The 15,034-nt window shown below is 50.8% G+C and overlaps 1 protein-coding gene across 5 annotated transcripts in view; it reads right to left on the bottom strand.

The window, feature by feature from the left end:
• The window catches only part of NISCH (nischarin), a 42,886-nt gene that overhangs the window by 23,539 nt on the left and 4,313 nt on the right, over positions 1–15,034 (bottom strand). For 4 of the 5 annotated variants that reach the window (XM_082663326.1, XM_082663327.1, XM_082663329.1 and 1 more), the window contains exons 4-13: positions 8,396–8,444; positions 7,213–7,376; positions 6,741–6,836; positions 5,338–5,433; positions 3,984–4,136; positions 2,915–2,983; positions 2,219–2,404; positions 1,936–2,064; positions 647–760; positions 182–293 (exon numbers count right to left, since the gene is read on the bottom strand). In XM_082663326.1, the coding sequence (XP_082519452.1) occupies positions 182–293; positions 647–760; positions 1,936–2,064; positions 2,219–2,404; positions 2,915–2,983; positions 3,984–4,136; positions 5,338–5,433; positions 6,741–6,836; positions 7,213–7,376; positions 8,396–8,444 (1,168 nt within the window). Of the gene's footprint in view, positions 1–181; positions 294–646; positions 761–1,935; positions 2,065–2,218; positions 2,405–2,914; positions 2,984–3,983; positions 4,137–5,337; positions 5,434–6,740; positions 6,837–7,212; positions 7,377–8,095; positions 8,153–8,395; positions 8,445–15,034 lie in introns of those variants that run through there. The other variant, XM_082663328.1, reaches the window with a different exon arrangement.

Raw genomic sequence — 15,034 nt, 5'->3', positions numbered from 1 at the left:
AGCCATGCGCCACCCTGAGAGGGGCTGGTGTGGAGACAGCACCACGCCCTCCCTGCATCTGAACCATGTAGGGAACAGGTGCCGGCATCTCTCCCCCAACGCCAGCCCAGCTGGGGGCCCAGGCAGGGCCCAGGCAGGGCACGTGCAGCTCTACCAGGGAGAAGGATACACAGGCGATTACCTTGGTTGGAGAGGATGGGCTGGGGCAGGGAGGCAGAGGTGGGAGCCACAGTAGGAGGGGAGCTGCTGGGCCTGACGCACGGGGCAGCAGACAGCCTAGAATCCTCAATGACCTGAGGAGAAGTGCTGAGTCAGTCGGGGAGAGGAGACAGATCCAGAAGAAGAGAACAGAGCCTGGCAGAGCCTGAGATGTGAGAAGCTCATGGCTCTCACAAACATCAGTGACAGGGAAAGAGATCTTAACCAACCCTCAGCAACCCCATGCAGCAAGTCCTATCGTGACCCCCATCTCACAGACGAGAACAGAGGGGGCGTGAAAGCCCAGGGTCATGCAGCCTGGGGTGCGGGGGGTGCAGCCAGGACTCCATGGCCCAGAGTGCTCCCTGGCCCAGTTCCACTGCAAGCCAGCTCCTTCCCCGGCTGGCTCCTCACCACCCCTCCTCCCAGCTCCCACACAAAGACTCACCTTCTTCTCAGGGTTGCTTAATTTGGACCTGACCTCCTTGGCTTTCTGAATTGCTTTTAGCACTTCCACCGTGTCCAACTCCTTCTCTGTGGTCACTGTGTTGTCCAGACAGACCTACAGTGTCCAGAAAATGGCTATCAGCATAGGTGCTGGCAAGCATGGAGGGAGCAAAATGGCAGGGTCCCACCGAGGGGTGGGCCAGGCCCCGTGAGAACACAGGAGGCTGCAGAGTCTCAGCCTGTTGGGAGGTGAGCTCCTCGCCACCCATGGAAGCGACCTGGGAACTCCTTGGAGTGGCCCAGGGAGGTCCCACACTGCCTAGCCCAGTTCTGGGAGTCCCTCTCCAGGAAAGGAAGGAAGGGCTGCAGGGGCCACTGTGAAGGCCTCTGAGGTGGCTGGGAGAGGGGGGAAGCTGGTGCCTTGAACTAAGCCTCCAATTATGGCGGAACTCAGATCTGCAAAGAGCAAGGGGAGGGCCTTCTGGACTGGGGAACTGGGAGGGCAAAGGCATGGGAAGCAGGCAGAAGGGCAGGGACGCCACCTGCAAGTGCAGGAGGGAGCTGTGGCCCGGCAGGCAGGCAGCGGGGAGCAGCAGTGTGGTCAAATGAGGGAAGGTCCCAAGGGCCTGGGAGCCAGGGAGGGGAGGAGGTGACATCTTGTGAATGTTGTCTTGGTGACAATGTGGAGAAAGGTGCACTTGGGGCTGAAAAGAGATGGGAGGGGTTGGGGGGAGGATGCAAATAGACTCCCAGGTATCTTCCAGCCTGGGATTTGGGGAGAGCGGAGGGAGCCTGCTTGAGACTGAGGAGGCAGGTGAACCTGGAGGCGGGCCTGTTGGGCTAGCGGGGCAGCAGGCGGCCACTTGGCAGACAGCAGATGGGCTGGGTGACACTGGCCAAGGTGGGCAATCCCTTCAGGTTTATGGTCAGACTTTATGGCCAGAGGTTGTCCAGGAAATATAATTATTTCAGATATCTTATTCCTGACCCTTGTCTACAATAAACATTACTTTTTAACAAATTGAAGACAGTCCCTCCACATTCAGGCTGTGCCTGTTGGTTCCTGGGGAGCACCCCAACCTGAAGCTCTCACAGAGGTGAGGGGAAGCCCACTGAGGAAGCACGGCAGCCAGTGGCCCCCAAGAGGAGATGCATGAGGGAACCTTTTCCTGGGGAGGCAGCGGACTGCCCAGATCTGAAAGGCCCCTCAGGGTCAGGATGTCCTTCTGAATCAGGCAAGTATACGTAAGCAGATGTCACCTCCAGCTGACCCCTCCCCAAGCAGCTTACCTCCGAGGCCCGCTCTCCAAACTGAGCCAGCACCTTGGTCCGGTAGTCAGGGATGATGCTCAGAGGGTTGTTCAGCAGAGCCACATGCTCCAGACACGGGAGGCTGCCGATGCTCCTGATCTCCTCCATCTGCAAGGCATTCCCGTGTCCCTTCTTTAGCACTTCAGCAAGGTGACCACACACTTAACAGTCAAAGAAAGGAAGCCCACTATTCTTGCTCAAGTGATCAACGCCAAGGCACAGCCACTCCAGAACCCCAAGACCCTTCTGGGGCACAGCTCACCTGTTCGATTCTGTTGTCGCTGAGATCCAGGTTGACCAGGGAGTAGAGCTTGTGCAGGCCACTCAGACTCCCCAGGAGGTTGCCTGCCAGGTTCAGGGTCTTGATGTTCCCCAATTTGGTGTGAACCCCTTCCAAGAAGGAGAGCTTGTTGTAGGACAGGTCCAGGTGCACGAGGTTGTACAGGTGCTACGGCAGCATTGAGAACAGAGTAAAGTGGTTAAGGTCAAGGCTCCAAAGAAAGGGGACTGACATTAAGGGTGTGATGGGCCTTCCAACCTAAAATGACCAGTTCCTCTGACAGTTATTCCGAAGGGAAATCCCTCTTCCCTGCACAGGTTACAGCCCAGCTGCATCCCCCGCACGGGCAGCATGGCCCACAGAGTAGGCACGGGCTTTGAAAATGAGACTGTCCGTCTTCACAATGGAGGCACATCATCTTCATCACACTCGATTTGTATTTACACATCTTTTCTAATTTGGGGGAACTAGAGCAACAAACGCTCAGTGTGCATCATTGGGACCCAAAGGGAAGGGCAGCAGCCCCTGCCTTTACAAACCTCTGGTGCACGCAGACACCTTTCGAGGACCCATGAGAGAAACCCCAGAGTATGGCCAAACTCCCAAGGCTGCATCTCAGGAGAATGGGACCTTGTGAGAAGCCTGCAGGCAATAATGGTCTCCAAAGACACAAATTACCTGCAGATTGTCCACGACCAGCACTCCATTGTGACTCAGGTCCAGGAACTCAATCTTTGGAATCAGTTTCTTGTGAAAGAAAAGATAACACATGACGTTATCCTAGGAAGCTGGACCCCACATGGCCCCTGGACATGGTGGACAGACAACTTGGGAGGCTTCCCCCTGACCACAGACTCCTGGGCTGGCCATCTGTGCGGGGCCCCTGACGTGACACCTCCCAGTGCCCACCCAGAAACACGTCCTCAGGAACACAGAACACAGGAACTCCGGTGCTGAGCATGACCCACTGTTTTTACGGAACACTTGGCTTGTAAAAATGACAAATGGGGCTTCCCTGGTGGCGCAGCGGTTGAGAGTCCGCCTGCTGATGCAGGGGACACGGGTTCGTGCCCCGGTCTGGGAAGATCCCACATGCCGCGGAGCAGCTGGGCCCGTGAGCCATGGCCGCTGAGCCTGCGAGTCCGGAGCCTGTGCTCCACAACAGGAGAGGCCACAACAGTGAGAGGCCCGCGTACCGCAAAAAAAAAAAAAAAAAGACAAATGGCAAGGTTGCAGACGGAAGGAGGTGCGTCCTTCAACTCTACCCACACCCACTGAGAGGCACAAGTACAGGAATCACAGTCCTACTGCCCAAGTACCATCTGGATGTCACTCTTACATGGGCACATCTAGAACCTTTCTTTTTTTTGGTTGTGCCACGCAGCATGTGGGATCTTAGTTCCCTGACCAGGGATCAAACCCGTGCTCCCTGCAGTGGAAGTGCAGATTCTTAACCACTGGACCACCAGGGAAGTCCCTGGAACCTATAGACTGATTTTTCTGCTACACTCCTTGGGAATAAATTTCACCACTTACTGTGTTTCTGTTCTATCAAATGTACATGCAATTAATACACTTCATTTGGTTCTAAGCACTCCTCACCTCGTTTAAATAACCGAATTTTGAAATTAACTTAAAAATTACAGGCAATGTACAGAGTGCTGGGTACAGGTTTTCGGTGGTCCTTCTAGAAAAAGCCAGGTTAAATATCCAACCCCAGGGTCTGGTCAGGCCGTGGAGAGCGTACCACAGACTCATCGATCTCAGAGATGCTGTTGTGACTCAAGTCCAGAGCAGTCAGCGCCTGCCACATGGGGATGATGGCAGTCACAGTGCCCTCCAGGGCTGCTCCTGCTGGTTCCCACTCATCAAATTCTGAGGCTTCAGGAACGAGGACTTCCTGTGTAAGAACATCTGGTGAGCACCACACGTGGGCCCTCATGCAACACTGACTGGGAACACAATCGTTGCAAAATTTCAGGAAGGGCTGGAGCATATTTAGTATGTGGAAGTGAACTTGCATTAAAATGGGGCTTTTGGTTCATATGCCTTGAAATGATTGTGAAATAACTGAAGAGTTCAGAAACATAACAGCCACTTGGAATATGTTCTGGCCCTACTTGAGCAAATGCTTTTCCAGCTCGCAAGAGCCTCGTTATACGGTGATGCCTTTTCTGGCTTAAATCTCAGAGACTGAAGGTCAGAATTTGCAGTGTTCCCAGGCAGCTGTGCTTTACAAGCTGGCACTGTGGTCCCCGTGGTGGACAGTAGGCCCTTTAACCATTACTTTACAAGGTAAAATCCAGCAGACCTGAGACAGGGGAGCAGCACAGAGCACAGGGGCACCATCCGAGGGGAGGGAGGCAGGCAGGCCTCCTTGTTCCGATTTCTGGTGCCCTTTGATAAGACCTCTCTTCTTGCAATGGATCATCTTGGGCTCCTTGAGCCAGGCAGCAGGGAGTGCCTCCCAGAGGGGCAAGGCTGCCTGACACAAGCCTCCTCCTTTCAGCCAGTAGCCTCAAGACAAAGACTTTTCACCAAACCCAAATCTTGATCAGACACTCTAAGTTCTATAAGTGCCACAATGTTTCTTTCTAGAAGAATTTTAACATTACTAAGATGCAACCCATGAAGAGAGAGATCTCTTACACTCTCAGTTTGCATATTTGTGTCACTCACATACAAACAACAGGGCCCAGCATACACAACTTGGCCTGTCTACTCAAGTCCACTGAGAATAAGATACGAACGAGTGCCACACCAAGGCTTTTTATGTTTAGAGAAACATTTCTATCAGTCCACGTAATAATTGTTCTGACACTTGCCGCTGCTAAACAATTTGGTTATTAAAAAAAGTGGCTTTTTCCATGGGAAGGGGTTACCCAGTTCCTTAAAATCTCTCGTTTAACAGTGTTGATTTTGGACTGAAGCGTCCCAGGGACCGTCGAGCACTGGGAGGTGAGTGTGCGGCTGACCAGAGGAAGTCTGGCTTCTGGCTCCTGACAGATGGCAGCAGAGTTCGCATGATCCTCCACGGGAAGACCACAGTGCAGGACCCTGCCCCTCAGACAGCACCCTGGGCGGTAACAGGTTGCACTTACCTTCATGGAAGTTGCTGAGAAGCGGACACTCATCGTGGCCAAGGTGGGCTTGGACGCGACCAGCCCCCGGATGCGCTTGGCATCACAGTGACTTATCTGGAACAAGAACAGCTACGTCTCAGAAACGGCATCACTGCTCCCCCAGAAGTCCCGGGAAGTGGGTGTTCATCACCCACACACGAAAGGAGCACAACCATCGGTGACCCCGAATCCTTCGAGACAGGCGGTGACTTAAACCTTAAGTCTCTCCTTTCCTCAATTTTTAGTGTTAACTAAACATTCTCTGAAGTAGCTTATGAGATAATGAACCATGAACTCCATTTTCTCTGAAGGGCTGCTTGGGGCTTGGCAGCTGGACACAAAGTGAGGGCCAGGGACACCAGAGCTGGAGAGCCGATGACTTCACCAGCCTCACTTCACTGGCCTCAGCGGCCCTGCAGGAGGAGGGAGGGGTACAGGCCAAAGCACCCTCCCTCAAGCCTGCCCAAGTGCTACACACCCCGCCCGGCGGAGCCTCAGCCTGCCCAGCCAGCCAGCCAGGCACTCCTCTCACTTCCCAGCCCCACTCACCTGTGCTGATCGAGGCACAAATGCCCATCAAGGGAATGGCCCTCAAGGTCTCTGAGACAATTGCAGCACATTGCAGAGTCCGACTCAGCTGCACTCAGATCCCAGCTTCCCCCTCGTTAACTGTGTGATCCTGGCCAAACTTCCTTACCTCCCTAAGCCTCAGTTTTCTCAACTGTAAAATGGGAATACAAGTGCCCACTTCACATGGTTGAGAAGATTCCATCAAGGAGTGAACATCAGACGTGGGGCACAGGGCTGAACACAAAAGCATTGATTTCTCATTGCTGAGATGAGAAAATTTTTATTATTCATTACTGAGTCCCCTCTCGTTTATTTAAAAAGTGGTAACAAAATTGGCATTGTGAACCCAGGAGTTTAGCAGTGAGTAACGCAAAGTATTTCTTGTTAGGTGTAGGCATGCCAGAGAGCAGAGGGCCCTCCAAACCCTCTGCTGATCTGCCTTGGGAGACAAAGACTTGGAATTGGCTCTGCCTGACCCTCAGGATGGCTTCCCAGCACCTCAACTCGCACAATGAGGAAGCCCAGAAGGAGCTGGGCACTAGTGCTCCATCCTGTCCAAATGCTGCAGGGGTGGGGACATGCAGACCAGCCAAGAATAGCAGAAGCCCCTCTTTCTCCGCCTTCAGATGGGTCTAACTTACCTAAATGGAATCTGCCACATACTGACAAACACAAAAGCAACAGTGCCTGACAATTAAATCCAGACACCCAACATTGGGAACACTCCGTAGCCAAAGATAGGATGGTCAGAATGCAAGACCATCCTGCACAGGGCTCAGCCCCGCCTGCATTCCAGGGGCCCTGGGCCTTACCTCCACCTGATGAAGAGACTTGAATATTGACAGATCAAAAGGCAGAAGCTGCTCCTGAATGTTGCTGGTCCCAAAAGGTCCTTCTGTGCCAGAAACCTACAGCCAAATAAATGGCTTGAATTAGAGATGCTGCTGTAACAACCACTTCCCATCCATGTTCACAGGGCGGTGCTACAGCAACTACCAAACCGCACTCGAAGCTTCGCCTGGCTGTGAGAGGCAGGCTGGGCATGTACTCCCACTCACCACTTCCACGGTCAACAAAGCAGGCTAAAGCGGACGTTTAAAGCGAGGGGCCATTGGTTCACGACTGCCCCCTGGTGCTCACAGCTGAAAGCACAGTGCCAAGATCACCAAATGCAGCCTTCCTTCCCTCAGGGCCCACGGAGTCTCCACACACACATACTGCCAGGCTAGGAGGTGCATGCCCACGACTGAGTAGCTCTCCCCGACCGAGCTGCCCCATCTTTACCTTAAGGTACTTAAGGCGACAGGTGAAGTCCAGGATGTGCCCCAGGTCAGTCTTGGCATCCCCGCTGGCGCACGTGGGCTTTCCCTGCTGCAGCTGCTCGGTGACCGCGTACAGCTGCAGGGGCCTGATGGCAAAGACCTCGCCGGCCCCCAGGAGCTGTTCTCCTGCAACAGCCATAGCCCGTGGGGTAAGCACTGAGCCCCAGCCCCATCCCCACTGTGTGGCCAGGGCACCGGCACACCTGGCCAACAGTGGACAAGCACTTGGCCAGCACCCATTAGATGCACCGAGTCGGGAGGAAGCCATGGTCCTGAGAATGCAGGAGCGGCCCCCCTCCTGAGCTGACTGCATGCAGGGGAGACCCAGGACACGTGATTACAAAGGAGGGAAGAGCCACGGGAATTTGCAGCTGGGGAACCTCCCTGAGTTAAAAATCTGAGGCACTGGGCCAGGAGAAAGCTGATGCAGGCAGCACTGTGGGCATCGGGCCCATGCTGCAACCTCCAAGATGCAGACGTCTTAAGGTTAGGTGAGGCCTAAGGTGCCAGCACAGTACAGGGCCTGAGAGCAGGAGGGGGTTCTGAGCCAAGCCAGACAGACTGGCATTTGGTCCTCGTTTTGCTCCTTCCAACCATGTACCTTCCAACCACGTTACCTGCCTTCAGGCAGGTAACTGGGCCTCTTATCCTCAATGCCCTTCTCTGGCCCTCCTGGGGGGAGGCAGTAAGATACAAACACAAGGCTAGACCACAAGCACTCTTTACATCTTAGCTACCATTACTGTGCTCTCTGGCAGGGCCGCGACCCTAAGTTAGCTTCTGTTTGCCATCGGAATCTTTTTAGGTAAGGACAGACCCGGTGCAAAGGGCAGCATGCCACCCACCTTCCAGAACTCCACCATAAGGCCCTGGAATAGATCCTGAGCCTGGGATTGGCCCCCGACACAGGGACCCGGGGGTCCTAAGGTGAAGAATACAGCTCCTCAGACCTGCAGAACAGGTAGGTGGGCAGGCCTGGCTGTGGACGAGGTCCAGGGATTTGGGCAACCCCAGGGAGGTGGGCCCTGGTTAGGACTCACTTGGCACAGAGCAACTGATGGAGTTCTGTGCCACCCAGGGCCCCTGGCTGCCTAACAGGGCTGGGCAAGTTGCACCCAGTATTTCAAGGACCCCTGGCCATATACCTTTTTCAAAGAGCTCCTCAGCCAGTGCTGCAGTGATGCCATTAATCTCCTGCAGAGAAAACAAAACCCACAGTCAGGAAATGCACCTGCTCCCAGCCACTGGGACTTGCACATTCCCTGCTATCGACCCCCTCTGCTGTTGCAATGCCAGCTTTCCAGAAAGTAAAACAAAATGGAGAGAACAAACTAAAATGAATCAAAGAGCTCAGAAAGGTAAACAATATTTCCAGCTAAAGGGACATTTGAAATGTCTCCTCCAAAGGAGAACCGAATAGACTAACACTGCAACTCCAAGGCCACTCAGGCACTGGCTGAGAACACCAGGCCCGGGAGGCTGCAAAGCTTGGCCATGTCAAGAGCTGGCTGGGAAGCCAGCAGCTCCCCAGACTGGCCCTGGGGGATTCCTAGGAGACGCATGGTAGAGAGACAGTCCTGTTTCTTCTCGAAAAGAGGCTCCCATCACCCTGCTGGGAAAAAGGGCCTCCCAGAGCTAACCCTGCCTGAGAGGGACCATTTCTACTGACATTCATGCCCCACACGTATCTTAGGAAAGAGCAAGCGCCCGCTCTCTTCCTGTGCCCATCCCTTCAAGCCCTGCAACAGCACCACTCAGCCCAGGGTCATGAGAAAGAGGCATGAAAGGATTTCCTTTTAGAGTGATGGGATAAAGGAGGCACGACAAGGACCAGCCTTCAGTCATAGTAAACGGCTAACATGCTGGGGTCCTAATTCACACCAGGCGATGGCCTGAGCACTCCCCACCCAGAGGTTTGCTCAGTCCTCCCAATGCCCTAGGCCAGGAGGCCCTTATTTTGAATCCTGTTTCCCAGGTAAGCAAACTGAGATGGACAGGTGCTGTAGTTCTCCATTTTACATGGCTAGAAACTAGCAAAGCCCCACTCCCAAGCACTTGGTCTTGAATCCTCTCTGTTCACAACCAATTGCCTCAGCATTTCAGTGGTGTAGCCGTGGGGTTGGCAGGGCCCTGGGGCCCGCAGCCCCACATCCTGCAGGTAAGAACTGTAACTAATTGACAGATGGCAGCGAAACGGACTTTCATAAACAGGTCCAGATGGAGGCTGCACAATCGCCTTTGTAACTCACAGGAACACCTCTGCCACCAGGACAAGCAATTCACATGTTTACCGGACTCAAAAGGTACCAGGTTGCAGGAGACATGATGTCCTTTTCCTGTTTTTCTCTTGGTTGCTCGTCTCTTCCTTGCCTTTTATACATAGAGGATACTTTACATGTTGTTTATGTGCTACAAATATCTTCTTCCTGTCTGTGTATGCCTTTTACCTACACTCACCCTGTTTCTCCTGACAGAGAGAGGTTTGTCAAGTTCATGTTTTTAAACCTGTGATTCTTTTTCTTTGTCATTTCTGGAACCTCTTCCCCCACCTCAAGATTATAAACATTCCCCTAATTTCTCCTTTTAGTATTTTAAGGTATTTGTTAAAAATAAAACGTGTTTATTTCATCTGCTTGAAATTCAATTTATATATAATATGAGAATAACTTCCCCTTATTCTCACACATGAACAAAAAGCCAAAGGGAGAAAAATGAGCAAACACAGCTCCAGCGTTAAGGAGCTCAGAGTCTGGCAAGACGCAGGGTCAAATGTAAAATGGCCACCAGAGGGGCAGAGCAGGCTCTGAGCAGGAGAGGCTCCAGCCAGTGAGAGGAGAAGGCATCAGTTCACTCCAAAGTTCAACTTCACTCTCTCGCAACAACTCAGTTACCTTTTCCTTGGCTGCTGTGAAGAACCGAAGATCAGTAAGACCTAGGAACGACCTAAAGGCTCATTTCTCTACCTCCACCTTTGAGAACCAAGCCCTGTCTTCAGATCAGCACCTCCCCATCCTGCCGGTAGTCAGAACGCCTGGACAGCCTTAAAAGATACAGATTCCTGGGCTTCCCTGGTGGCGCAGTGGTTGAGAGTCCGCCTGCCGATGCAGGGGACACGGGTTCGTGCCCCGGCCCTGGAAGATCCCACATGCCGCGGAGCGGCTGGGCCCATGAGCCATGGCCACTGAGCCTGCGCGTCCGGAGCCTGTGCTCCCGCAACGGGAGAGGCCACAACAGTGAGAGGCCCACGTACCGCAAAAATAAAAAAGATACAGATTCCTGAGCGGCTCCCAGAGGCCTGATCTGCACCCACCTCCAACCCCCAAGAGCAGCTGCCCAGCCTCTCCAGCCCCTTACTGACACTGGGCTCCTAGAAGGTCTCCCGTGGGGAAAAGTGTTCCCTGTCCACCCTTAGTGCCCAACAACCCTCACCCTCAAAGTTACACTTCTCCAGGCAGCTGCCGTCAACACCAGCCCTGCTGGGATTTCCAGAAGACACAGAAAGCCCAGAGACAGTGAGAGCCAAGGGCTCATGCTAAGCAAAGAGCATGTTTCCACTTACAATCTAAAAAGCAGACTATGTAACAATTTCTTTCCCTGCTCTTGGGCCAGAGGAACTGTGCCCTGTGGCAACACTACCTACTTAGTTTCCCAGGCTGATCTTCTTCACCTTGGGAGACCCTTAATCAAAAAGGAACAAAGAAATGCCTCAGCCCACAAATCTAGAGCACAGGTCTCTTCAGAGAAGCACGTTCTCTGCCTCCTCAGGCTGCTCTGGCTGAACTGTGGCCTTGTGTGCAAAGGTGAGCAGCCCCTTGCCAGGAGGAAATGGGGGGGGGGGACAGTGGGCCCCAGTCTAAGCTCCTGTAGATTCTGCTCAGAGGTCACCTGTGGGAACAGGTAACCCCACCCACACACCACCCAATCCTGCTGAAGGGACTTGAAGTGCTTCAGTGTCCCACAAATGTCTGAACTGAAATGCATTTTTAAAAAAAAGACATTCTTTATAGTTCAATTTTTTTTTCAATTAAAAAAAATTAGCTATGTTTAAAAACTATAATACCCACCTCCAAACGTGTTACAGACCAATCAATCAGCCACCTGCCAGGTCACATGCTGGTTTGCAACCTTGGGCAACAGTGTGAGCTGCACACAAACGCACCATGGACTATCAGGCTGCTGCTAGGCGACTACCGCTCTGACTGAGCATGTCTGTGCATGCAGAACCCCATGACCCACTGCCCCCCGAAGCGCAGACCCTACTCAATGAATAACCCCAGTCCAGCCCGACACTCCTACCTGACACAGGCTGGAGCACAGAGTGCGTGTCAGTGGGACATTAACAGGGGACTCAATTACACATCACTGTGTGGTTTACACACACACACTAAGGGCTGGGAGTCCTTTTATAATTTATTTCACTCCTGCGAGGCACACTAGCAAAAGTCAGGTATACTAGGTGCGTAAAAATTCCTGATGGATAGATTCAAGCCTAAGCTTTGGCTGAGGAGAGTTCCAAGACTGTAACTAAGTTGCAAAGATATCTGTTATCACTTACAGCCTCTGTATTTTGCAAGTAAAACAAATCACCAAAGGCTGCCTTTAGGTTGGTAACAGTTTTATCCTATCTCCTGATTTCAAATTTCAAAAAGTGGCTTTGTTCTAGCCAACTGGTTTTATTTATGTATTTATTTTTTTGCAGTATGCAGGCCTCTCACTGTTGTGGCCTCTCCCGTTGCGGAGCGCAGGCTCCGGATGCGCAGGCTCGGCGGCCATGGCCCACGGGTGCAGCCGTTCCGCGGCATGTGGGATCTTCCCGGACCGGGGCACGAACCCGTGTCCCCTGCATCGACAGGCGGATTCTCAACCACCGCGCCACCAGGGAAGCCCTAGCCAACGGGTTTTAAAGTAAGAAAATGATATAAATACCACCGTTGACAAGTAGTGAGTGCCTTTCCTAACTAGGAGAGCTGGCACTGGCTGGGACCCGGTGAGCCCCTGCCACGGGCCCATCGCTCTTCTCGGTCATTCACCTTCACCTCATGTTCTCCTGCAATCCTCAAGAGCCCGGGATCATCACTCTCCAGCTCACAAGAGGAACTGGGACACAGGGGTTAAAATGACTGCCTTGGAATAAACTGTCAGGAAGCAGCAGGGCTGGGAGACAAACTCAACTCTGCCTGCCTGTCAGACATCCTGCCCCAAAGAGGTGTGTGCTGAAATTCTCCGTGGGATTCCACTTTACTGAATTTGAAGCCCTCTGCTCTAGGGGCTCTGGGATGAGGTCTGTCCCTGAGGGTGCAGGAACACTAGGGCAGAGTTATCTGGAGGGAGAGAGCCCAGCAGTAGGCCAGGGCTGAGGTGTGCCCTCTCACTGCAACACAGGGCTGCACTGGCCTCTGGACACCCCATCTCAGTTGGCTGGGGAGAGAAGTGGTGCTTTCCTTCCTTGACATTAAAATTCACACTACCAACCTCACACCACACCCCAACCTCACAGCATGTACAAAAATTCACTCAAAATGGTTAAAAGACCTAAATACAAGAGCTGAAACTATAAAACTCTTAGAAGAAAAACACAGTTGTAACTCTTTGTGACCTTGGATTAGGCAATGGTTTCTTAGATATGATACCAAAACCACAAGCGACCAGAGGGGAAAAATGGATAAACTTCATCAAAATCTAAAACTTTTGTGTTTCAAAGAATACTATCAGGAAAATGAAGACAAACCACACAATGAGAGGAAATATTTGCATATCATATTTCTGATAAGGGTCTAATATCCATCCAGAATATGTAAAGAACTCCTACAACTCAACAAAAATAACCTAATTTTTTGAAGTGCAAAGAATTTAAATACATTTCTCCAAACGAGATATGCAAATAACCAATAAGCATATGAAAAGAAGCTCAATATTATTAGTTATTAGCCAAATGCAAATCAAAACCACCATGAGATACCACTTTAAACCCATGAGGATGGCTACCAAAAAAGTGGACAGTAACAAGTGTTGGCAGGGGTGTGGGGACATAAGAACCTACACATTGCTGGTGGAAATGTAAAATGGTGCAGCCACTACGGAAGAAAATTTGGCAGTTCCTCAAACAGTTAAAGTTACCATAGAATCCAACAATTCTACTCCTAGTATATACCTGAGAAAAATAAAAATATAGGTCTATACAGAAGCATATATAAATGCTCATAGCAGCCTTACTCACAAAAGCTAAAAAGTGGAAACCAGCTAAATGTCCATTAACTGATAAATGGACAAACTGTGGTGTCTCCAAGCAATAGAATATTACTCAGCCATAAAAGGACTGATGTACTGATTTATGCTACAATATGAATGGACCTTGAGAACACTATGCTAAGTGAAAGAAGCCAGTCACAAAGTCACATATTGTATGATTCCATTTATATGAAATGTCCAGAATATGCAAATCCATACATTACGAAAGTACATTAGTGATTGCTGATGGGTACATGGTTTCTTTTTGGGGTGATGAATGTTCTGCAATTAGATAGTAGTGACAGATGCACAACTCTGTTAATATACTAAGAACCAGGGACTTGAACACTTTAAAAGAGTGAATTTTATGGTATGTGAATTATATCTCAAATTTTTAAATCCACACCTCAGCCAAACAGGGTTCCCTGGGTCCACCCTGTCCACTGTCAGCCCCACAAGAGGTGGAGCACATTGGGAACAATTTCAGAGAGAACATTGATGGGGCAAAGGTTATCAGAAACACTCCCTAAGGGCTTCCAGCCTATAAAAAAGGCTGACAAATCTTTTGGACCCTGTTTGTTCAAAGTCATTTGAAGATCTAATCTAGTGATTCTCAATCAGGTGCAATTTGCCCCTCAGGCAGTACTTGGCAACCAGTGGAGACATTTTTGGTTGTTACAACTTGGTGGGTGGGGGGAGGGGACGCTACTGGCATCTAGTGGGCAGAGACCAGAGATGCTGCTCAACAATGCACAGAGGAGCTGCCACAACAATCGTCCAGCCCAAAATGTCAACAGTGCCACAGCTGAGAAACCTTGATTCAGTTTAATGATGGACCAATCACTTTTTAAAACCTTGGATTTATATAACCAAGTGGCCCTTTTGATAACTGTTATTTCAAATACATTCGAACTGCTCCAAGCAGTAGAGCATGCCTCAAACCAGAACCACAGATGTGGGGCAAGGTCCCAGGCCTATCTCAGGCAAACCTATCTCAAAAGAGCAGTCCAGGCCTTTCCATGCTCAGAGGTATCCAGGAGACCTCCTCAAAGGCCCACGTCTTAAGCAATGAATTATATTTTCAAAGGGCTGCTTATCAAGTTTTAAACCTAAATAGCCAAACAAAGCTTTCTTAAATTACAGCATTTCTTAAAATACTAACCAGTTAAGTTTATCTGAAAGACTCACATAAGGAATGGACATTTCTTTTCACATAAGGAAAGAAAATGCAAAAAAAAAAAAAAAAGGCTATAACAGGAAACTACTGCTAACCACATACATTACTGGTATATGCCAAACAAAATCCAAAGATATATATACATATATATCTTCCATCTATAAATGCCACTCTTTTTTCCACATGGCCCCTCCAAGCCGAGAGGCCCATTGCTAGTGCTATCACCAAATTCCCAGGCTCTAACACTTCAAGAAAGGTTCAGCTGTCTTACTCTGAAAATAGCTCAAGACAGTTATTGTTTAAATAAGTTTGGGCCTTTAAGACCACAACCCACAGGTCCCTTCCTAAAAGGCAAGCCTGAAAAGGAAAAGGGAGTTTT

The sequence above is a fragment of the Grampus griseus genome, assembly GCF_964374135.1.
Source record: "Grampus griseus genome assembly, chromosome: 10".
Taxonomy (NCBI): domain Eukaryota; kingdom Metazoa; phylum Chordata; class Mammalia; order Artiodactyla; family Delphinidae; genus Grampus; species Grampus griseus.
The sequence above is the reverse complement of the archived record's forward strand: the minus strand, read 5'-3'. Positions and strand labels throughout refer to the sequence as shown.